Source organism: Lacerta agilis, chromosome 3, assembly GCF_009819535.1.
Source record: "Lacerta agilis isolate rLacAgi1 chromosome 3, rLacAgi1.pri, whole genome shotgun sequence".
NCBI lineage: Eukaryota > Metazoa > Chordata > Lepidosauria > Squamata > Lacertidae > Lacerta > Lacerta agilis.
The window spans coordinates 114,059,699-114,084,633 of NC_046314.1; the positions used below are offsets into that span (position 1 = coordinate 114,059,699).

General features: G+C 48.0%; 1 protein-coding gene across 1 annotated transcript in view; it reads left to right on the plus strand.

Annotated features, from left to right (window-relative positions):
* Positions 1 to 24,935, plus strand: part of INTS9 (integrator complex subunit 9) — a 71,282-nt gene that overhangs the window by 33,202 nt on the left and 13,145 nt on the right. Inside the window, exons 9-14 of the mRNA XM_033145180.1 lie at positions 1,803 to 1,914; positions 10,397 to 10,577; positions 13,929 to 13,989; positions 18,864 to 19,035; positions 20,255 to 20,379; positions 22,301 to 22,468. Coding sequence (XP_033001071.1) covers positions 1,803 to 1,914; positions 10,397 to 10,577; positions 13,929 to 13,989; positions 18,864 to 19,035; positions 20,255 to 20,379; positions 22,301 to 22,468 — 819 coding nt within the window. The remainder of the gene's footprint in view (positions 1 to 1,802; positions 1,915 to 10,396; positions 10,578 to 13,928; positions 13,990 to 18,863; positions 19,036 to 20,254; positions 20,380 to 22,300; positions 22,469 to 24,935) is intronic.

Below are 24,935 nucleotides of genomic sequence, written 5' to 3' on the forward strand. Positions count from 1 at the left end.
AGTTGGAAGGGACCTGTTGATATCCTTGCTGTTGCTGCTGGAACAGGACTCTGGACGAGATGGGCCTTTGGCCAGACCCAGCTAGGTTCATTTTAACATTATTCCTGTGATTCCACAGCCAAGTGGTAGACCACAAACTTGACATGAGTCAACAGTGTGATGCAGCAGCTAAAAAAGCCAATGCAATTCTGGGCTGCATCAATAGGAGTATAGCGTCTAGATCAAGGGAAGTAATAGTACCACTGTATTCCGCTCTGGTCAGACCTCACCTGGAATACTGTGTCCAGTTCTGGGCACCACAGTTCAAGAAGGATACTGACAAGCTGGAACGTGTCCAGAAGAGGGCAACCAAAATGGTCCAAGGCCTGGAAACGATGCCTTATGAGGAACGGCTTAGGGAGCTGGGTATGTTTAGCCTGGAGAAGAGAAGGTTAAGGGGGGATATGATAGCCATGTTCAAATATATCAAAGGATGTCATCTAGAGGGGGGAGAAAGCTTGTTTTCTGCTGCTCCAGAGAAGCGGACACGGGGCAATGGATTCAAACTGCAAGAAAGAAGATTCCACCTAAACATTAGGAAGAACTTCCTGACAGTGAGAGCTGTTTGACAGTGGAATTTGCTACCAAGGAGTGTGGTGGAATCTCCTTCTTTGGAGGTCTTTAAGCGGAGGCTTGACAGCCATCTGTCAGGAATGCTTTGATGGTGTTTCCTGCTTGGCAGGGGGTTGGACTGGATGGCCCTTGGGGTCTCTTCCAACTCTAGGATTCTATGATTCTAAGTGGTGGACTCTGTTCACACCAGCCTGCAGTGATGGTCACCAATGCGGATAACTTTTAAAGAAAATTAGACAGCTATCGGTGGCTGCTGGTCACAGGGGCTGTGTTCAGCCTCCGAGTGCTGCCTTTGTATACCAGTCGCTGGAAGTGGTGCATGCTCTAGTTATCTCCCGCTTGGACTACTGCAATGCACTCTACGTGGGGCTACCTTTGAAGGTGACCCGGAAACTACAACTAATCCAGAACGCGGCAGCTAGACCGGTGACTGGGAGCGGCCGCCGAGACCACATAACACTGGTCTTGAAAGACCTACATTGGCTCCCAGCACGTTTCCGAGCACTTCAAAGTGTTGGTGCTGACCTTTAAAGCCCTAAACGGCCTCTGTCCTGTATACCTGAAGGAGCGTCTCCACCCCCATCTTCCAGCCAGGACACTGAGGTCCATTTCTGAGGGTCTTCTGGCGGTTCCCTCACTGCATAAAGGGAGGTTACAGGGGACCTGGCAGAGCGCCTTCTCGGTGGTGGGCGCCCGCCTTGTGGAACGCCCTCCCATCAGATGTCAAGGAAATAAACAACTACCTGACTTTTAGAAGACACCTGAAGGCAGCCCTTTTTAGGGAAGTTTTTAACGTTTGATGTTTTATTGTGTTTTTAATATTCTGTTGGAAGCTGCCCAGAGTGGCTGGGGAAACCCAGCCAGATGGGTGGCGTATAAATAATAAATTATTATTGTATTATTATTATTATTATTATTATTATTATTATTATTATTATTGGAGTGGAGACTGGTATTGCATTCCTCTAGTCCCATTAAGGATCCGCTTGCTCCCTGTGAGAAAAGGGTGCTTGGCGAGACACGCCCATTGGACCTGCTCCATCATCTTCTACGTGCATTGAGCATCGCGATGCCTCTAACTCTGCACTTTTGTCCTCTTTGCGAGATGCCCGGAGTCTATTTTGGTTTAGAATCGGGCGACTAATAACAAATACATAAACGAGCTCTGCCTCTCGGACGTTCCCTTTCAGCCCATGGACCAAGCTTCCCTGAAAAACAGCGATGTCCTCATCCTGACCGGCCTCACCCAGATCCCCACCGCAAATCCCGACGGCATGGTGGGAGAATTCTGCAGTAACCTTGGTAAGGTGGCCTGGGGGGGGCATGGGTGGTGTGTGTGTGTGTGTGTGTGTGTGTGTGTGGCAGCGACGGCCGTGTTGTTTCTGGTTGGGCTGGGTTGGGGTGCTGTTGCTCCTCCTTGCTTTATAATCTGACTCATAACCCCATGTGGGAAATTGCTCCGAGATTCCCGGAACAGAAGTAACTGCTTGACTCTCTCTCTCTCCCTCTCCCTGGCATAAAACTAGCAGTTGGAGATTTTTTACGATGTGCCTTTGCCTCCATCATTAATACAGTAAGTGCTTTTGAGAGATGCAAGTCGTACCTTTCGGAAGGCGGCTGGAGTCGCGGGGGAGGGGGGACACCCAGTTTTGGAACGGAACGGGCATAATGAGATTGAACCTACCCGCTCTCGTTGGCTCGCTAAGTGGGTGGCTTCGTTGCCAGCGGTTTGTGTTTCGACAAGGCCCTCCAGTCGGCAGGCGTCCCTGCCGCTTCCTGGCCGCCTCTCGGCCAGTTTAACATCTTCGCGTGCGCTTTGTTAAAAGTCTGCATCCCGTTTCTCGAAAGCCGCAGTCGTCGCCAGCAGCTGGTGACCCAAAAGCCTGTGCAAGGCAGAGGCAGTGCAGCCCACAAGCTTGGTCTGGCCTTACACAGAATCATAGAATGGTAGAGTTGGAAGGGACACCAACGGTCATCTAGTCCAACCCCCTGCAATGCAGGAATAAACGGCCAGCTGATTTCCTGTCGCTGCTACTGATTTTGTTCAGTCGTTCAGTCGTGTCCGACTCTTCGTGACCCCGTGGACCAGAGCACGCCAGGCACGCCTATCCTTCACTGCCTCTCCCAGTTTGGCCAAACTCATATTAGTAGCTTCGAGAACACTGTCCAACCATCTCATCCTCTGTCGTCCCCTTCTCCTTGTGCCCTCCATCTTTCCCAACATCAGGGTCTTTTCCAGGGAGTCTTCTCTTCTCATGAGGTGGCCAAAGTACTGGAGCCTCAACTTCAGGATCTGTCCTTCTAGTGAGCACTCAGGGCTGATTTCTTTGAGAATGGATAGGTTTGATCTTCTTTCCTTCCATGGGACTCTCAAGAGTCTCCTCCAGCACCATAATTCAAAAGCATCAATTCTTCGGCGATCAGCCTTCTTTATGGTCCAGCTCTCACTTCCGTACATTACTACTGGGAAAACCATAGCTTTAACTATACGGACCTTTGTCGGCAAGGTGATGTCTTTGCTACTGATAGCCAAGCCAAAAATGGTGGTTGTCAAGACAGTGACAGGGATTGGACTAAGTGACCCTTTGGGTCCCTTCCAGCTCTACATTCCACGAAGACCCTAACCCTCCTCTTGGCACTGACCTTTTCCAGGATCCCTGCATGAAGTTAGGCTCAGTCCTGGGCTCCCCTCCCTAGAACCAAGCTTGGAACAAGAGAGATTCATGCAGAATCTCTGGTGTCAATAGATGGATTCAACCTATGGTGTAGATATTAATACTGTGCAGCTTGAAATGATTGGATGCGTATAAACTGACTCCTCTTGGAATAAAAATGGCCCAGGCCCATTTGCTGGATGCAAAACTTCACTTGCAGAACTTTCTTCAAAACAGAACAAAAACAACAACCAGTAAAAGCAAAATAAAATAAAAAAATTCCTTCCAGTTATTTTATTTTTATTTTATTTTGTTTTGTTTTGACTATGGCAGACCAACACGGCTACCTACCTGTAACAACAACCAGTAAACGATACCTCTAAATAATTCCATAAAAATAATTGCGCTGTTCAGCACGGGCTCATCACCTTAGAAATAAAAGATAATTCCAAACAGATCTAAAAGCATACGTCTCTCTCTTCCTCCAGCCTCCATTTTGCCTGAATCTGCATTGACTCCCTTCAGGAGAGTCTCAGAGCCTAAGAACAAAAAGCCAAAGGAACCAACCTTTCAAGGTGGCCAGTTTGCCATTCAATAGCCTCTCATGTGATCTAAGGTTAAACACACAGGGGTTAGCAAGCAGAAAGCCCTTAGTGTACCACTGTGGAATTTCCCCGTCTTAAACCTTTTCAGCAATACACATAGGCAGGCGTTCTCCATTTCATTGTCAGGTAAACAATTATACTTTTAAAAAGGCTAAGAAAGACTCCCTGGCCTGGCCCTGTATAAGTCCTTTTCTTCCCTAAAATAACATCAAGGCCTTGATGGCTTTAAATAGTGCGTTCAGAAGCTTAAACCATGCGAAATGCTTCTACATACTATAGGAAGTTGAAGTACAATTTTAATCCGGCATCAAAATATGAAAATGTAATCAAAGCAGATAAAATTACAAAGATGGTACAATAACAAATTGACATTGCCATTCGGGTCAGAGCCTCATCCAGCTCTCCGTATCGACCGATAGATGACTACAAAATTTGTCAGAGGCCAGTAGTGAAAATAGATCAGATTACAAATACGATATAATAACAGATAGACTTGCCAAAGCATGATCAAAATTTCCTTATATGACTAATAGATGACTACAAAATTTGCCAAAGGCCCAATCCGCTTCGACCCAATTGGTCTTACTCAGCAGTCAGGAGAAAATTATTTGATGCAACTTGGTGACAGGGAATTGGTTAGTCTGTCGAGACCTCAAAGTGACCATATCCCTTTAATTTACATCTACAAAATGAATCTCTCTCTCTCTCTCTGTCTCCCTCTCTCTCTTGCTTTGATGATTTATAGAGAGACATAGCAACAGCTGCTATTACATATTTAGAATTAACTAGCAAATTAATTTTCACCATCGGGAAAGCTGTTAATTGTCAATCTGTATGATGTCGTGGGTGTGAACAGCATCACTTAGCATCCTGCTTGAAATGTGCCTTGGGAGGGCAAGACTATCAGTGGCTATTAGCTGTCGTGGCTACGTAGGGTTGTGGGTTTGAGCCCCACATTGGGCAAGATATTCCTGCATTGCCAGGGGCTGGACTAGTTGACCCTCGTGGTCCCTTCCGATTTTCTGATGAGAAGCTGAGAATAAAGTTTCCTAGGTGCTGAATTCCTTGCAACGTCATTCCTTGAGACTGCAGTTTTAATTGAATTTTAAATTTGTATTTTAATCTGTATTTTTAAATTGATTGTTTTAATAATAATAATAAACTTTATTATCGCTGTTGTCGGTTGATGTCATGACGCGTCTCAGTCTTGCTGCATGATAGCAAAATTTAGCTACAGTCATAGTTCGCTCTGGGTTGGTGTCCTCAATTAAGTATCTAGTCAGCATTTCAATTGAACGGCCTGGTAGATTTTTTAATAGGGGTTCGATTAACTCCTTCCTCAAATCTCGATACAGAGTGCAGTATAGGAGAATGTGGCTAATAGATTCGATTTCCTTGAGATCACAAGGACATAGCCTCTGTTCTATTGGGATCCGAAGATATCTACCAGTTAGTAACGCCGAGGGTAATGCATTAAAACGAGCCCTAGTAAAGGCCCATCGGTGTCTCGGGTTTTCTAACGTCTTTAGATAGATAGCTGGGTGGTTTGGGCGGTTTGATTGTTTTATGTTTTTGCTGTGATTTTAATTGGTGTTAGCCGCCCTGAGCCCGGTTTTTGGCTGGGAAGGGCGGGGTATAAATAAAAATTTATTATTATTTATTATTCTGATCCTGGAACTCCTTGAGAGGGCATATTTGTGCTTCCTTGGCTATTTAACGCACACCACGTGACTTGGCTCACTTCCTCGAGTCGTCTGTTGGCATTGTGACGGCGGCACCGTTGTGGTCTGGATTATATCGTTTGCTGGAAAGGGCCTTGTAAGCACACACCTCAGAGCCAGGGTTAGACAATGTGGTGCCCACCAGATGTTGCTGGGCTCCCTTCAGCCACACCTGGCATGACCCAGTGTCCAGGGATGCTGGGAATTGTAGTTCAACAACAACTGCAGCTCACCACCTTGGCTACAGAGCCTTAGAAGAACAGAGCATTTTTTTGCCTGTTTTTCCTTCGTGGTTCTCAGGATCTGCCTCCATGCCCAGCTGAGTATCAGAATTTTACCCCCCCCCCCCCAGGGGCTGGCATGAGATATTTCTGGCTTCTCTTGCTTTTGCTGCCGGAACTGTAAAAGTTCCCAACTTGCAATTTTTCTCCACATTTTGGAGTTCTTCTGCCCTCTTCAGGAAAATGATGTGACTACATTGGAACAGACCAGATAAAAAAAAAAAGGTAAAGGGACCCCTGACCACCAGGTCCAGTCATGTCCGACTCTGGGGTTGCGGCGCTCATCTCGCTCTATAGGCCGAGGGAGCTGGCGTTTGTCTGCAGACAGTTTTTCCAGGTCATGTGGCCAGCATGACTAAGCCGCTTCTGGCGAACCAGAGCAGCGCACGGAAACGCCGCTTACCTTCCCGCTGGAGCACTACCCATGTATCTACTTGCACTTTGATGTGCTTTCAAACTGCTAGGTGGGCAGGAGCTGGGACCGGGCAATGGGAGCTCACCCCGTGGCATGGATTCGAACCGCCAACCTTCTGATCCACAAGCCCTAGGCTCTGTGGTTTAACCCACAGCGCCACCTGGGTCCCTGGTACCAGATAGCCATCTTCAAATCTCTTAAAGGCTGTCCCATGGAAGAGGGGACATGTTTGTTTTCTCCTGCTCTGGAGGGTAGGACTTGAACCCATGGCTTCAAGGGACGAGAAAGGAGATTCCGACTAAACAGTAGGAAGAACTTTCTCTCAGTAAGAGCTGTTTGATAGTGGAACAGACTCTCTCAAAAGGTGGTGGACTCTCCTTCCTTGGAGGTTTTTAAGCAGAGGTCGGAGGGCCATCTGTCATGGATGCCACAGCCGAGATTCCTGCATTGCAGCGGGTTGGACTAGATGACCCGTGGGGTCCCTTCCAGCTCGTAAGATTCTGTGATCAGCGCACAGGATGAAATTGTCACGACAAACACAAAAGCATCACACACCGCCTGCTTCGCACTTGCTGCGATTCCTGCGTGGAAACTGTGTGTGGCTTTTCAGACGGGATGAATTACCATATTACGTGATTCTAGTGAATGTCATCAACCTAAATCCATTTATTTATTTTTTGTCCCCAGGCCTAGGTGCAGTCCCGTCCCCCCACACCTTTTATTGCATTTCCAAATGCTTAATTTCAAGTGATGAGGTTTAAAGTTACGAAGGGGTGATTCTGTTTGAATCGTCTCTTTTCATTCCGCACATAACGACGAAATGTTAGTGTTGATAATACCTGTAAGGATGTTCAGTGGTTGCTCATGAGTAATCAGCCGAACGCAGAACTTCTAAAAACTAAGTTCTTTATTGTTCTTTATTGTGCAAACTATATACAGTGGAGCAAAGTTTCAAACGTCCATCTCAACCCTCCGCAGAGTCCAGGAATGAACCCTTCCGGTTCTTTGTCCAGCAAAAGAGGCGCGGGATTCTGAACCCCCGCCTCCCCCTTCCACGTCCCCCTTCCCCGCTCTCCCCTCGACGCTCAGGGTCTGCGACCCTTTCAGAGCCCCTGCACCGCCTTCCTGCCTCTTAACTCCCCCTCCCCACTGGAGGAATGGTCGCTTCCGGCGGAGGAGGGGGAGGACGAACTGGTGAACAACACAGGTGGTTCTCTATACTGTAAACACTCCCGCGACTCTCCCAGCCGAGGGGAGGGGGGTTTCCTGACATTACCGCTGCCTCTTTTAAAAGTCATCGCTTGCTGCATCCGGATATCAATTTGTTGTTCTGGTGGTGTTTTATTAAAATTATTATTATTATTATTATTATTATTATTGCAACCTGCTTGGGTTGAGGAGCAGAGGTGGCAAATGTTTAAAAGGAATAACGGGGAAAGAACGAAGGAGAGATGCAGAGATAGGTATCCCTTCTTTAATCTAACAGCAGACAGGATATTAAACTGCCACCCCCTGGATCTTGAGAGGAGACGGTGCTCTGAAAACATTGGTGCAATGCGTCTGTAACAGCAGCAGGTGTTTTTTTGTTTAAAGGACGATTGCAGCATTTGGAAAAGGCAGGGTTGCCAACTTGCCCTACATCCGGGAATTCCCGGGCACGTCCTCTTTTGCAGGTCCAGGAGGAATTTTACATTTTAGAGCAAATGTCTTGGATTTGGGTGTGTGTGTGTGTGTGTGTTTTGTTTTTAAATGTGCACAGGTGACTCGTGAGTTCTGGCTCTGGCATGGGCGATTTGGGCTCGGATTTTGTGTCCTGCTTTTTACCGTATTTTTCGGTCCATAAGATGCACTTTTTTCCTCCTGAAAGTAAGGGGAAATATCTGTGCGTCTTATGGAGCGAATGGTGGTCCCTGGAGCTGAATTTCACAGGAGCCAAAAGAGGATCATGCTTTTTATTTTACAAAGAGAAAGGGGGTGTTGAAAGGACCCCGCTGAGCAGCAAGAGATCGGGAGAGAGATAAGAGTCCCGGCTCTCTTTCAGCCCCGCCCTCATGCCCAGGCCTCCGTTGTTGAATGTGCTGCAGAGGGAGGTTGTTTGTTTCTCCAGCAACATGTGACTGGCTGATTAGATTATCTGTCTGGAAACTGTAGAAAAGGCTCCCTTTCCTTTAGAAGCTGCAGAAATGTGAGTTGAACCCCATTAAAAACGGGGCTTTTCCTCTTTCCTTTTTCCCCGTTGCAAAAAAAGCTGCAAAACTTTTAGCTGATCCTCAAAAAAACCAGGGCTTTTCCCTTTGCAAAAAAGCTGCAAAACTTTTAGCTGATCCTCAAAAAAACCAGGGCTTTCCCCTTTGCAAAAAGAAGCTGCAAAACATTTAGCTGATCCTCAAAAAAACCAGGGCTTTTAGAGGAGGAAAACCAGAAAAAATATTTTTTTATCTTGTTTCCTTCTCTAAAAACGAGGTGTGCCCTATGGTCCGGTGCACCCTATGGAGCGAAAAATACGGTACCTCTTACAATGTGTCAACTCTCGGAAAAAGGCAAGGAAAAGGAATTGCAAATGAAACAGCGAAGATCTCTGCCGTGTGAATTCTCATTTGGAATTCTGTCTGCAGTTCTGGTCTCTCTCCATCTTGAAAAATGATCTAGTAAAAAAAGTAGGGAAGGGCCAGGAGACTGAAAGCTGCCGGGAAATATGGAAACCAGTCCGTTGCGAAGGCCAGCTAAGCAATGGCAGCAGTTTTGGACAGTGGAGCAATTGAAAACCTTGTTTTATTTTTCTTAAATTCTTATTTATTTATTACGTTTCACTTATTAAACTCACCTCTGAATGCTGCCAGCAACTGTAAGCATTTCATGCAGAAGTTTGGCTTATTTATATGAAGGCCAACGGGAAGATGTCCCAAAGCTGGAAATATTATTAAAAAATCTCAATAAATCCACCCCCCTTTAATATTTTATTTATTTGTTTATACTTTTCAAGTTTATACATTTCACTAGTGTTACATTTCCCTACTTTTACATTCATCTTGACATTTAAAAACTTGACTTCCATCCTCCTCTTTCTGCAGTTCCTTAAATTTCTTTTTAATATCTTCTGCATACCCAAATTAACTCCAACTACGTCCAGGTAATTACATTAGTAATATAATCAACTAAAATTTATTTTATTTTTATTTGATTATATGTTGTCCTTATAGTCAACAAATAAAATATTTAAAAAAAATTAACTTAATTTGCTCATTTATTCATCTTCTTTAAATAAATGCCCTTTATTTATATATAATCCATCCTGCCAATGTTTATATCTGTTTAAAATTTACCTGCAAATATTCAATAAACAATTTCTATTCTTTTATTTTAAAAATTGGTTATCTTGATTTCTTATTCTTCCGCTAAGTTTTGCCGTTTCTGCATATTCCATAAGTTTTTGTATCCATTCTTCCTTTACTGGGACTTCTGCTTCTTTCCATTTTGGGGCGTGTAGCATTCTTGCCACTGTAGTCACATACATGAATAGGTTTCTATACGGTTTAGGTAGTTCTGTCTCTATAATTCCCAAAAGAAAAGCTTCTGGTCGTTTTTACAAAGGTAATTTTAAACATCCTCTTCATTTCATTATATATCATTTCCCATTTTTTAAAGGAATAAGATATGAGTTTGTCTGGGGGGGGGCAACATAGACAATGGGGCAGGGGATATTCTAGAGCAGGCTTCACCAACCTGGCGCCCTCCAGATGTTTTGAACTACAACTCCCATCATCCCCAGTGAGCCCAGTGTACACGGCGCTTTTTGGGTTAGGTAAAAGGAGGTGACTGTACTCTGAACCATTGAGCGCCATTGATAAAGTAAGCTGAATAGAAAATTCTTTCCAGTAGTACCTTAGAGACCAACTGAGTTTGTTCTTGGTATGAGCTTTCGTGTGCATGCACACGAAAGCTCATACCAAGAACAAACTCAGTTGGTCTCTAAGGTGCTACTGGAAAGAATTTTCTATTTTGTTTCGACTATGGCAGACCAACACGGCTACCCACCTGTAAGCTGAATATTTATTATTGCCTCTTCCTTATCTACTCACTCAAAAACATGTCCTTGCTCTTTGTTCAGCTATGACCGTCCGGAACGGGGGGAACGTCCTGGTCCCCTGCTACCCGTCCGGCGTGATCTACGACCTTCTCGAGTGCCTGTACCAGTACATCGACTCGGCCGGCCTCTCCAACGTCCCCTTCTACTTCATCTCGCCGGTGGCAAACAGCTCCCTCGAGTTCTCCCAGATCTTTGCCGAGTGGTAAGCGTCGGCGGCAAAGAGGTACCCCTCTGGCCGTGGCTGGGTGGAGGGGCACCTCCGACACAGGAAGAAAGAGGGGGGGGGAGAGCCGAGCTACTGCCGTGGTACCTTGGTTCTCAAACTTAATCCATTCCAGAAGTCCATTCCAAAACCAAGGCGCGCTTTCCCATAGAAAGTAATGCAAAATGGATTAATCTGTTCCAGACTTTTAAAAGCCAGGGGCAGAGCAAGAGGGGGGGCGGGGGCGTGACACCCCGGGTAGCGCCCGTGGGGGGGGGACACTTGGGGCGGGGCCCCGCCCCCCGCAATCAGCGCCTCCAGCCAGCGGTGGAAAAAGCCGCTGAAAGAGGGCTTTCCCCTTTCAGCGGCTTTTTTTCTCCGCTGCGCTCCCTGAGAGGAGCCGGGGAATGGAGAGGGGCGGGCCAGCGAGGAGGGGTACCACCCCTCTATTACCCCTCCTCGCTGGCCCGCCCCTCTCCATTCCCCGGCTCCGTTCAGGGAGCCCAGCGGCAAAAAAAGCCGCTGAAAGGGGGAAAGACAGAAGCGTGAAAGCTCCTCCTCGCTGGCCTGGGCAGAGGCGTCGCTCCGTGCGCATGCGTCATGACGTCATGCGCACGGAGCGACGCCCCGCCCCCGGGGGTGCCTCTTGGCTTGCCGCCGCCCCCGGGCATCCAAGCGGCTCGCCGCGCCCCTGTTAAAAGCAACCCCTCCAACGGCAATTTTAACGTGAATTTTGCTATCTAACGAGACCATTGATCCATAAAACGAAAGCCATGAACAATGTGCTGCAGTCACACAATCAATCAATCAATCAGTAGCTGAACCGGGTTCCCCGCAGTCACGAAAACAAAAGGGAGACGCAGAAACAGAAACGCAAAATAAATGGCAGAAAACAGACAGACCTCAGTGTAACACTCAGAACGGAAGTGTGGCACTCAAGTCGGAAGTGTAACACTCAAAACTGAGCACGTTCGGCTTCCAAAAAAAGTTCGCAAGCTGGAACACTTGCTTCTGGGTTTGCAGTGTGTCAGGAAAACCCCCTCCCCGCTACGGCCAGCGTCGCAGGAGCATTTAGAGTACAGGGTTCAACGTCCGCTGTTTACTAGCTCCCCTCCCCCTCTTCCAGTGGGAGCTCTCATTCTTCGCATTCCTCAGGTGGGGAAGGAGAGGGGGAGACAGGAAGGCGATGCAGGGGCTCAGAAGGGGTCGGAGAGCCTCAACACCACAGGGAAAGCAGAGATAGAGGTCAGGTTCCCACGCAACGTGGTCGGTCACAGGAGGGAAGAAGGAGGGGTTTCAGGGTTCCGAGGCTTTTCTGCTGGAAGAGAAACCAAAAGAGTTCATTCCTGGACACTGATGAGTATGGAGCGGACGCTTGAGACTTTGCTTTGCTGTACATAGCTTGCACAATAAAGAACTTAGTTTTTAGAAGTTCTTTGACTTGGACTGTTACTCATGAGCAACCACTAAGCGTCCTTACACAGTGTTTGGGTTCCAAGGCGTTTGAGTACCAAGGCGTTTGAGAACCAAGGTACCGCTGTATTCTGAAAAATGCTTTTTTATAGGCTAGGGCGGTGGTTTGCAACCAGTGTGCCGTGGCACCCTGGGGTGCCTTGAAGGACAGCCAGGGGTGCCTTGAAGGATGGTCAGGGGTGCCTTGAAGGATGGTCAGGGGTGCCGCGGGCAACAGTGGCCTCCGTCCCTCTTTCCTTCCCTCCCTCCTCTGATGTCCTCTCGCATCTCTGCCTCCCAAAGGCTTGTGTGGCTGTTTGTTGCAGCAGCCCTGGCTACAAGCTCCGCAGACGAATGGCGCCTCTGGGGCTGGCCAGCTGGCGCTGGGTGCCAGGAACAGAGGCAGCCTCGGAGTAAGCAAGCAAGCGGGCGAGGGAGGGAGGGAGCCCAGCCAGCCTGCCATCCCTTGCTATTGGGAATGGACGGACAAGTGGGAGGCCGGGCAGACAGGAAGGCACCACGCTGACCTTTCTTTGTGCTTGCCCTGTGCAAGGCCTGCCTGGGGGCTGAGTGCCTGGCACCGAAGGTGAACGTTCCCACCATTCAGGCCCGACAGCACCTGCCGCTGCCTCTGCTGCCTCCGAAGGTGAGCAAGGTCCTGGCCTCGCGTTCACCTTTGGCCAGTCTCCGTCAGGCAATTAAGTCCGGGGGCATCCTCTCCCTAGGCCCGTGTGGGGCAATGGGAGAAGGCACCTATCTTTGGGGCCGGGCGGGTGGCTCAGAGATCAGGGGCAGTGGCGGCGGCTGCCCAGAGGACTCTCCAGGAGAGGGGAGAGGAGAGGAGGCTGAGGGAACCCTCCACCAGGGAGGGTGTTCGATAAAGGGCAAGAGGCTGCCAGCTCTGCAGGCAAGTGGGGGACATAAGTGGGCTCCTGACCCTCCCAGGGGTGCCGCAGAAAGAATGCAGTTGGTCAAGGGAACCATGGACTCAAAAAGGTTGAAAACCTCTGGGATAGAGGGTACTGGGGATGAGGATGATGATGATAATTAATAATAATAAATTTATTATTTGTACCCTGCCCATCTGACTGGGTTTCCCCAGCCACTCTGGGCGGCTTCCAACAAAGATTAAAATACATTAAAATGCCACACATTAAAAACTTCCCTAAATGGGCTGCCTTCAGATGTCTTCTAAATGTCAGGTAGTTGTTTATCTCTTTGACATCTGAAGGGAGGGTTTCCCACAGGGCGGGTGCCACTACCGAGAAGGCCCTCTGCCTGGTTCCCTGTAGCTTTGCTTCTCGCAGGGAGGGAACCGCCATAAGGCCCTTGGAGCTGGACCTCAGTGTCCGGGCTGAATGATGGGGGTGGAGACGCTCCTTCAGGTATACAGGACTGAGGCCATTTAGGGCTTTTTAAGGTCAGCACCAACACTTTGAATTGTGCTCGGAAACGTACTGGGAGCTAATGTAGATCTCTCAGGACCGGTGTTATGTGGTCCCGGCGGCCACTCCCAGTCCCCAGTCTAGCTGCCGCATTCTGGATTAGTTGTAGTTTCCGGGTCACCTTCAAAGGGAGCCCCACATAGAGCGCATTGCGGTAGTCCAAGCGGGAGATAACTAGAGCATGCTTATGGATGAGCTTATGGAAGCAAAGGAGGGTGGTCCTCAAAAGTTTGGGATCTGCTGGGCTACACGATGTTGCCAGCTGCCAGTACAGAACTTCTCTGCTTGCTCTGAGCACTAGGTGGCAGTGCTGAACTGCAATGGGTTGTCAGATAGGTTTGTAAATCTGGCTTGCTTTTCTCTTTGTTTTTTTTTAATATGTCTCTCTCTCTCTCTCTCTCTCTCTCTTTCTCTCTCTCTCTCTCCCCACCCCACCCCACCCCCCGCCTTTCAGGCTGTGTCACAATAAGCAGACGAAGGTGTACCTGCCAGAACCACCCTTCCCTCATGCGGAGGTAAGATAATTGCCCTGCCCACCTGATCCCATCTCGTGCACGGGAGGAGGGCGGAAGGAAGGGGGGAGAAATTCCAGCCGGTTTGCATTTAAAGGGCTTTCCAAAACAGTACGAGACCCAGGACGCGGCCCTCTTTCGGAATTCACGCTTCTCCAAATTTTGCAGTGCGCTTCTCCGGCCAGTATCTGCCGGCGTAAAGCGTGCATAAAAAGGCGTATGATAGTGAAACGCATTTTAGGGGTAATTGCCTTGCAAAGGTACGTAGTTCTGCAGAATCTTCCAGAAATGTCTTCCTCCCTTAAAAGAAAAAAGAAAAAGTTTTGCTAAGAGTCTCCAGGTGCAGAAAAAGTTCTCTGCCAAGTGTCACATTTGAAGGAGGCACCATTCAGTTGCAGGGGATTCTGTCGTTATTGAGAAGCTCTGTCGCTGTTTCTGAGGATGCTGTTTGGTGCCTCTCACAGGGATGTGGCTGAAACGTCAATACTGGTGGGCAGTGGTTCAGTTCCCGCACTTACTTTCTTTTTGCAATTCTCCACATGTAGCTAATTTGGTGGTTATTTTGATTCCCCAGATATGAAAGGCCAATACCGCTTCCTCGCATGTTCAAACCCATAAGTGCTAACGTAGGCTTGCCAAATTTCAAGAAGTAAAAACTCTAGCATGGCAAAAGGCCTTTTCCCCCTCCCACTAAGGGCAGCCGGAGGGAGCGAGGGACATGAAGTCAACCCACAGAGCACCTGCTTCCTTATCGATCTCCAAACGGAGGTTTGAAATTTCTGGGCGCGCAGACCCACACACAAAATTAATTGCCAATGTATTTTGGCCTCGCCAGACAAAGACGGCATCCTAGATTTCTCTGATTTACAGCCATTGACCTTCCGAATGCTGCAAACGAGGGACAAAAATTGTTTTTATCGCCACTGGTTTTTGGTCAATAAAGAATCATTGCACAGCTTACAGATTCCCTTGACATTGATTCTCCTCTTTCAATACGTGAAAAAGATCCGCTTTCAGAAATATGTGTCTATGAAGTGTATGCTCCATCTTTCCATTTTAAATAAATGTTCGAGGCAGATTACATCAGAAGTACAAACCCTTTAAAAATCCAGTCCTCTCCTCCTCCATGTCCTGTTTTAAACCCACCCAAGTCAGTGACCGCCACTGCCTCCTGTGGCATGGAGTTCCATAGTTTAACTACACGCTGCAGGGAAAAGTCCTGTCTTTTATTTATTTTTTAAATCATATTTATTGATTTTCCAACATATATCTCCAATTACCAATCAAATTGACATCCAAATTAATTATACAATTCCCAATTATAACAATTCCAACTATGCCAAAAAAAATTATAATTTGTGGACTCCCCATGTCTCGGACTCCGGTGCACTTTTCTCATCTCTTTCAGTTGCATTCACAGTCCAATACTTTCACAGCCTCTGATATATGCCAGCAAGCAGACATGATTATAATAAATAATGTCTCTGTATGGATAAAGTCACTCTCATAAAATCCAAATGCCACATTCCGGCCGGCGCCATTTTCTCCCTCCTTCTCACACAGCCCTCTCCCCCGCGCGCATTCCATCCACCCCTTTCCAGGAGAACCAGTTGTTGTTGTTCAGTCGTTCAGTCGTGTCCGACTCTTTGTGACCCCATGGACCAGAGCACACCAGGCACGCCTATCCTCCACTGCCTTTCGCAGTTTGGCCAAACTCATGTTAGTAGCTTCGAGAATACTGTCCAACCATCTCATCCTCTGTTGTCCCCTTCTCCTTGTGCCCTCCATCTTTCCCAACATCAGGGTCTTTTCCAGGGAGTCTTCTCTTCTCATGAGGTGGCCAAAGTACTGGAGCCTCAGCTTCAGGATCTGTCCTTCCAGTGAGCACTCAGGGCCGATTTCCTTGAGAATGGATAGGTTTGATCTTCTTGCAGTCCATGGGACTCTCAAGAGTCTCCTCCAGCACCAGAATTCAAAAGCATCAATTCTACGGCGATCAGCCTCCTTGATGATCGCCAGACACCTCATAAATTCCACTAAAAGTCCTGCCTTTTATCTGTCCTGAATCTTCCACCATTCGGCTTCACGGCACACCCACAAGTGATAGTGATTTAAACCGTGGTCTCCCAGATCTTAGTCCAATACTCTGATCACTTGCACTGCACACGGTCGCAGGATTTCCTAGTGTCGGAGATGAACTTTTCTCTATCTGCTTCCTTCATGCCACAAACAATTTTATCAAACTTCCATCTTTTGCACTTTTCCTCCAAACGGAAAAGTCTCAAACGTCACGCCGTTTCTTCGTAGGGGAGCCATCCCTTTGACCACTCTGCCTGCCCTTTCTCTAAACCTTTTCCAACGCTTACAGGACAGCTCAGTCAGTAGAGCACGGGACTCTTAATCTCGGAGTTGTGGGTTCGAGTCTGCTTCGGGCAAATATTCCCTGCATTGCAGGGGGTTGGGCTAGATGACCCTCAGGGTCCCTTTCAACTCTCCAATTCTATGGTTTTGATATCCCTTTTGAGATGACGTGCCTTTTATTCGGCGCATTTTGAGGCGAGGCTTCCTTTCGGGTGAGTCAAGTCCCCGAGCAGGCCCACCCAGGCCACCTTTGGTGGAGGAAGAGATATCAAAACCTGCTGCAGAAATCTCATTCTTCCCTTACTAACCCACAGACAAATCTGACGGCATTTATGGCATCTCACAAACCCCTCTTTCCTTGTTCTGGAAAATGCCCGCCAGCACCTCTGAGGCAGGCAGGTCCTGCTTCCTTGGGGTTGTCTCTGAAATTTCAAGAGCTGCTAGCAGGGGTCTCTCTCTCCCTTTCTTTCTCTCTCTTTCTCTCTCTCTCTCTCCATGAAATCCACATTTTGAAGTATAATCCTCATCTAGCACGTCCTTTGCTGGGCCTCTGACTCCCGTCGCTGGAGGTAACGCTTAGATGTTGAAGAGCTGGCCTCGGCGGGCTCCAATGAGAAATCTCTTCCATGCTTAATTATAGGCACACTTGCAAGACGGAGGGATTATTAACTCCCAGCGTGCCTCGCATGTGCGCGTTTAGATTTCTCGCTAGGAAACGAGCGGGTGTGTGTGTGTGAGAGAGAGCAGCCATCTTGTAGAAAGAGGAGGGCACGCCAAATAGCTCATGAGACTCGCACTCTTGAGGTCGTGGGTTTGAGCCCCGCGTCAGGCAAAAAAAATTCCTGAATTGCAGGGGGTTGGACTACATGATCCTGGGGGCCCCTTCCATGGGGCTACGATTCCACGATTCTACGCTGGCATCTCAGGTGGTTTCCACTGAGCCCGGGACGCAGCTGATAACTGTCAGATACCAGGGGCGAGGGATCCTGCATTGTATTGAGTCAAACCGTTGGTCCACCCAGCTTCGTATTAGCGAAGTTAAACTGTGGAACTCCTTGCCGCAGGAGGCAGCGATGGCCACCAAATAAGATGGATTTAAAAGAGGATTAGACAAACCCATGGAGGAGGAAAGGGCCACTGATGGTAGTAGCTAGTGTTGTTGTTTGTGCAGTGAACAGCAGAATTACCCAGAGAGTTTTATCATTCCCATCAATATACAATGGAATCTCGGTTCTCGAATGTAATCCATTCCGGAAGACAGTTCGACTTCCGAAACGTTCGAGGCGCAAAGGGAGAATGTCCATTTCAATGGTGAAAAGGGGGGGGCATAGCAAAAACCTTTCGACTTCTGAGGCGCATTCGAAAATGGAAGCATTTACTTTCCGGGTTTTCGACATTCGGGTTCCGAGACGTTCGATAACCGAGGTTCCAACTGTATGATTATCGCTATAACTTTGGTTGCTAATACACAAGCTTCCCTTGCAATCTGAAAGGGTGTTGTAGCATAGATTGTACAATTGCTTTTCAAAGTTATCAAGAGGACTCGTTTGGATCGTGTGGTGTAGTGGTTAAGAGCAGTAGACTCGTAATCTGGTGAACCGGGTTCGCATCTCCACTCCTCCACATGCAGCTGCTGGGTGACCTTGGGCTAGTCACACTTCTCTGAAGTCTCTCAGCCCCACTCACCTCACAGAGTGTTTGTTGTGGGGGAGGAAGGGAGAGGAGAATGTTAGCCGATTTGAGACTCCTTCGGGTAGTGATAAAGCGGGATATCAAATCCAAACTCTTCTTCTTCTTCTTTATGCTTTGGAATGAATCAGCGTGCGGCTGTTTTTGCAGGGACTTATCGGTACACGTTTTTTGCCTGGACGCTTCGAACACGTTTGCGTGCGAGAGAGGCACGCGAGCAATAAATAACTTGCGTCGAGAGCGGTGCTGAAATGTAATAAAGGAAGAACGCGGGAAAGGGGAAGGAAGTTTTCATCTCTGGCCCCGGCCTGGTGGAACACCCTACCGCAGGAGTTCAGGGCCCTGCAGAATTTGACATCTTTCCGCAGGGCCTGTAAGACGGAGCTGTTCTGCCTGGCCTTTGGGCTGGACTCAGTCTAACCCCCCCCCCCTCTCATTTATTTTATTTTTCATTTTTTTGATGGAACCCCTTATATGGGATTTTGTAAATAAAATTTCCCTCGGCTCTTTTTGCTGGCCCATGTAAGAGCAGCATGGATAGTTGGCCCCGGTGAATATTTGACGTTTTCTCCCCTTATGGCTTTGATCTATAGGTTACCACTAAAAGGAGGCTGCATTTTAAGCTACATTTTATACTGTACTTATATTTTAATCAACTGTTTTTGTGGGTTTTTTTGTTTTGTTTTTAATGTTTTCACTGTGTTTATATTCAGTGTTAGCCACCCTGAGCCCGGTCTTGGCTGGGGAGGGCGTGGTATAAATAAAATGTTATTTAATATTATTATTAATAATAATATTTACTGACAGCCTCCCTTCTCTCTTTCCAGCTCATTCAGACCAACAAGCTCAAGCATTACCCCAGCATCCACGGAGACTTCAGCAACGACTTCAAGCAGCCCTGCGTGGTCTTCACGGGACACCCCTCGCTCCGTTTTGGCGACGTGGTGCATTTCATGGAGCTGTGGGGGAAGTCCAGCCTTAACACCATTATATTTACAGGTAAGAGCCTGGCCTGGGAGAGTGGACTGACTCCAGCTACAAAAACTGAGGCTGTTGGACAGATTCTTTGGGCTGGAGGACTGTTTACGGAGGGTTTGAGAGAGCTTGTCGCTGTTATTGATATTAGCGTTGTATCTTTGAGATCTTACGATTTACGTGGAAATCGTTTCCGCTTGGTTGTGTACGTTTTGATGTGTCTTATTTATTGCTTGTGACTTCTGCTGTGTTTGTAATTATGTAAATCTTGTCACGTTGTAAGCTGTCTTGAGCATAGTTTCAGCTATGGAAAGGGCGCGCAAAAATAAAAAATGATGAAGATGTGAGAAAAAGAGCCTTCAGCTGGATCAGGCATATGGCCCACCTGGTCCAGCATCCTGTTCTCACAGTGGCTGACCACATGCCCCTGGGAAGCCCACAAGCAAGACCCGAGTGCCCTCTCCATTTATGGTTTCCAGTACCCGGAATTCAGAACCATATTGCCTCTGACCGTGGATGCAGAGAACAGCCTCTTCCCCTCCATGAATTCCTCTAATCCTGTTTTAAAGTTGGTGGCCATCACTTCCTCTTGTGGGAGGGAGTTCCGCAGTTTAACCACAGAGCCTAGGGCTTGCCGATCAGAAGGTCGGCGGTTCGAATCCCCGCGACGGGGTGAGCTCGCATTGCTCGGTCCCAGCTCCTGCCAACCTAGGAGTTCAAAAGCACGTCAAAGTGCAAGTAGATAAATAGGTACCGCTCCAGCGGGAAGGTAAACGGCGTTTCCGTGTGCAGCTCTAGTTCGCCAGAAGCGGCTTAGTCGTGCTGGCCACATGACCCAGAAGCTGTACGCCGGCTCCCTCGGCCAGTAAAGCGAGATGAGTGCCGCAACCCCAGAGTCATTCTTCGGGTAGTGATAAAGCGGGATATCAAATCCAAACTCTTCTTCTTCTTCTTCTTCTTCTTCTTCTTCTTCTTCTTCTTCTTCTTCTTCTTTAGGAGACATCTGAAAGCAGCCCTGTATAGGGAGGTTTTTCACGTTTGACCTTTGACTTTGGTTTTATAATTTGTTGGAATGGCTGGGGTGACCCACGCAGAGGGCCAGTGTATAAATAATAATCATTTATTATTTGTGATGAGGGTTGAGGGTTGTTAGGAGACCCCCATTCCCGAATCAGAGGAGAACTTCTCCAAGGTTTGCGTGTGTTTTGTCCAAATCTCTCCCTCTCTCTCTTTCCGTTTACAGAGCCCGACTTCTCCTATCTCGATGCTCTGGCTCCATACCAGCCGCTGGCTATGAAATGCGTTTACTGCCCCATCGACACCAGGCTGAACTTCATCCAGGTCTCCAAATTACTCAAAGAAGTTCAGGTACACCAGGGCAGACCTCTCTCCGCTTAACGGGCCTCGCTGCAGGGCCTCGCTGGGCATTTCCCACTAAACCAAGGCTAGGGCCTTCCAGGGCCCACGATGGTGGGAAATGGCAGCATCTCAAAGCCAACAGGCTCCCCATTCCTGCCCCAAACACTTGGCCATTTCCAAAACACAGCAGCTGTGCATCGTAGAATCGTAAGAGTTGAACAGGGAAGGTCACCTGGCCCAACCGCAGGTTCGATGCAGGTGGCAGCCTCTGCTTGAAGACCTCCAGCCCGGGAGAGGCCACTTACCCTTCCTAGGCAATGGGTTCCATTGTTGAAGCTATCTGACCGTCAACGTGTTTCTCCTATTGCACTGAACCAAAATCTAGCCTCCTGGCAACGGACACACCCAAGGCCAGATTTAGGTTTGATGAGGCCCCTAAGCTGCTGAAGGTAATGGGGCCCTTTATATGACCAGGTGTCCTTTGTCAACAACAAATGGTCGCTGTTTTTTTGTGTTGAATATATGCTATATGGTAATTTATGGACCTAATAGGTATCTCAAGCCATTTGCACATGCAGAATGTAGGCACCCTATATATAGAAATGAGCAAACCAGAGATATTTTAGGGAGCAAGCTAGCAGGCCGGGCCTATTACTTACATCAGAGGAGCCTACACAACACAAAACACCTTTGCTGTATGTAGGTTTTATTTTATTTGTTTTTTTATCTTACATTTTGGAAATGTACATCCAGTTTCATTTTCCTTTAAAATTTTGGGGGGCCCTCAAGAGAGTGTTTAGCTTATACGTAAATCCGGCACTGGACACTCCCATCTGCTAAACCTTGCTGCTGCTTGGACTGTTCTCTGTAGGGACCAGGTGTGTACATCCAACACAGGTTTTTTTATGCTGAAATGGCTAAAATGACTGGAAGAATCAGAAATCAGGAAGACCAAAAATTTAATTAGGAGTGGGGAAAATTTATAACTTATCTTAAAGACCCTTGTAAACAGTTAAAATTGTTAGTAGGATTGGAATATCACTTGTAGTTTAAGGGTGAATTCTGGACACAATGGAGATCTAAAAGATTTGGATTATTATAAAAGTTGCAGGAGGAAATGATGAATAATAGGACCCACAAAGGAGAGGATGGAAGTCCAGGAGATTCCTTAGACTCCTGTTTTTATGATCTATGTTCGATATATGATTGCAAAACTTTAATTTGAAAAACGAAATAAATTTATTTTTAAAGAAGAAAGGGATTCTTGCTTTGATACATGTAAACTGCCTTGTGATCTTTGGATGAAGGGCAACGTCTAAAATAAATGTAATAAATTGTAACAATTATAACAGTTCTGGGCACCACAGTTCAAGAAGGATACTTACAAGCTGGAACGTGTCCAGAAGAGGGCAACCAAAATGGGCAAAGGCCTGGAAACGATGCCTTATGAGGAATGGCTTAGGGAGCTGGGTATGTTTAGCCTGGAGAAGAGAAGGTTAAGGGGTGATATGATAGCCATGTTCAAATATATCAAAGGATGTCATCTAGAGGAGGGAGAAAGGTTGTTTTCTGCTGCTCCAGAGAAGCGGACACGGGGCAATGGATTCAAACTACAAGAAAGAAGATTCCACCTAAACATTAGGAAGAACTTCCTGACAGTGAGAGCTGTTCGGCAGTGGAATTTGCTGCCAAGGAGTGTGGTGGAGTCTCCTTCTTTGGAGGTCTTTAAGCGGAGGCTTCACAGCCATCTGTCAGGAATGCTTTGATGGTGTTTCCTGCTTGGCAGGGGGTTGGACTGGATGGCCCTTGTGGTCTCTTCCAACTCTATGATTCTATGATTCTATGAACAATGCATCCCCTGCAGGGGCTTCCGGATCGGGGCATGGGTGTTTGTCTGTCCCTTGACTCTTTATTTTCCTCCCCCCGGCAGCCTCTCCACGTTGTTTGTCCAGAGCAGTACACCCAGCCCCCTCCCACCCAGGCCCACCGCACGGACCTGATGGTCGACTGCCTGCCGCCACCCATGTCCTACCGCAGAGCCGAGGTACTGACCCTCCCATTCAAACGCCGCTACGAGAAGATTGAAATCACGCCAGAGGTGAGTGAGTGAGTGTGTGAAGGCAAACCAAACCAAGGTGTGGGGGACTGTCAGGAACTGGAATGACGAGGAGGGGGAACGGTGGAGATCACCTCCCCTTTCTCCTGTAGCTGTCAGGGAAGAGGGAGGCCGTGTAGAATTGCAGCCGAACTATGAAGGACGCGGGTGGTGCTGTGGGTTAAACCACAGAGCCTAGGGCTTGCCAATCAGAAGGTCTGCGGTTCGAATCCCCACAACGGAGTGAGCTCCCGTTGCTCGGTCCCTGCTCCTGCCCACCTAGCAGTTCGAAAGCACGTCAAAGTGCAAGTAGATAAATAGGTACCGCTCCAGCGGGAAGGTAAACGGCGTTTCCATGCGCTGCTCTGGTTCGCCAGAAAGCGGCTTTGTCATGCTGGCCACATGACCCAGAAGCTGTACACCGGCTCCCTCGGCCAGTAAAGTGAGATGAGCGCCACAACCCCAGAGTCATCCGCAACTGGACCTAACTGTCAGGGGTCCCTTTACCTTTATGAAGGAGATAACAAGTCAGAGACAGGAGAGCAGCCAAGTTACGAGGTGTTAGGAGAAGCAGGGGGGGACAGAGCAGCCAGCGGACACTTCATTAGACAGCATAGATCAGGGATGTCCAACCGGTCGATCACGATCGCAACAGGTCAGTCTTGGGGTGTCCCTGGTCCTGATTCATCGTCCCCCAAAAAACAAAAATAAAAAAGCTCAAACACTTCTTTGAGTCTTCCCCCCCCCAAAAAAAGCTCAATCACTTTGGTCAATCCAATAGGTAGATCACTGCCAGTTTTTTATAGTGGGAGTAGATCCCAGTCCCTCTGGAGTTGGATATGCCTGGCATAGATGATCCACTGTCCCCTAGAACGTGAAGTTCGTTAAGGGTGCAGGAGAAGAAGAAGAAGAAGAAGAAGAAGAAGAAGAAGAAGAAGAAGAAGAAGAAAAAAAAGAAGAAGAAGAAGAAGAAGAGAGTTTGGATTTGATATCCCGCTTTATCACTACCCGAAGGAGTCTCCAAGCGGCTAACAATCTCCTTTTCCCTTCCTCCCCCACAACAAACATTCTGTGAGGTGAGTGGGGCTGAGAGACTTCAGAGAAGGGTGACTAGCCCAAGGTCACCCAGCAGCTGCATGTGGAGGAGCGGAGACGCGAACCCGGTTCACCGGATTACAAGTCCACCGCTCTTAACCACTACACCACACTGGCTCTCGAGCAACAGACGCAGAGGCATTTGACCACGGGGGGGGGGCGCTCCGTAGGTTCAGATGCTGTTGGCAGAGAGGGAAGGGCGAGGAGCCAGAGCGAGCAACATCCCTGGCCGTGATGACTTTGTCTCTGACCGTGAGGACTGAATAAATCATAAGCAAGAGCTTTCTTTCTTTCCTCCGTGCATCTTGAAACCATCGGGGGTGGGAGGAGGGAGAGAATTCCTCAAGCCTGACAGTGACGTAGTGAGGAACCCAAGGGGCTGCCTTATCCTGCACCAATCCCTTGGTTCCTCTAGCTCAGTGTTGTTCACACTGGCCGGCGGCAGCAGCTTCTCCGGGATTTCAGGCAGGATTCGATTCCAGCCCCGAACCTGGGGATTGAACCTGGGGCCTTCTGCACGCAGAGCAGGTGTTCTCGCCCTGAGCCACGGCTCCTCCTCAAACCTTTGGAAACCAGGGTCTTCACACGGGCACAGGATTTCAGGCAGGACATTCCCAGACCTGCCTGGACATGGCACGGATTGACCTTGGGACTGTCTGCTTTAGTTGCAATTCCTGCATGGACACGGGTTGGACTATCGATGACCCTTGGTGGCTCCTTCCAGCCATATGATTCTGTGCCCACTCGCTGGATCATCACCTTGTCCTGGTGAATGGGCTTACACGTTCCTATGACCCTTGTGAGTGAAGACGAAGCAAAGATCACTAGTGTCGAAGCGATGATTCTTCAACATCAACTTCGTTGGACTGGTCGTGTTGTGCGGATGCCTGATGATCGTCTTCCAAAGCAACTACTCTATTCCAAACTTAAAAATGGAAAGCGTAATGCTGGTGGTCAACAAAAGAGGTTTAAAGACTCTCTCAAGGCAAATCTTTACAAAATGTAGTATAAACACTGACAACTGGGAAACTCAGGCCTGTGAGCGCTCCAGTTGGAGAACAGCCTTTACCAAAGGTGTAATGGACTTTGAAGACACTTGAACTCAGGATGCAAGGGAGAAACGTGCTAAGAGGAAGGCACACTTGGCAAACCTGCACCGTGATCAACTTCTGCCCAGAAATCTATCTCCCCACTGTGGAAGGACGTGTGGATCCAGAATTGGCCTCTACAGTCACTTACGGGCTCAGTGTTAAAACCGTGTTTATGGAAGACAATCTTACTCGGCTACAAGGGATCGTCAAAGAATATGATGATTCTGTGATTTAAGCATCTCACGGCTTGCAAGACAGCAGGTTCGTCCCCACCTGCATCCAAA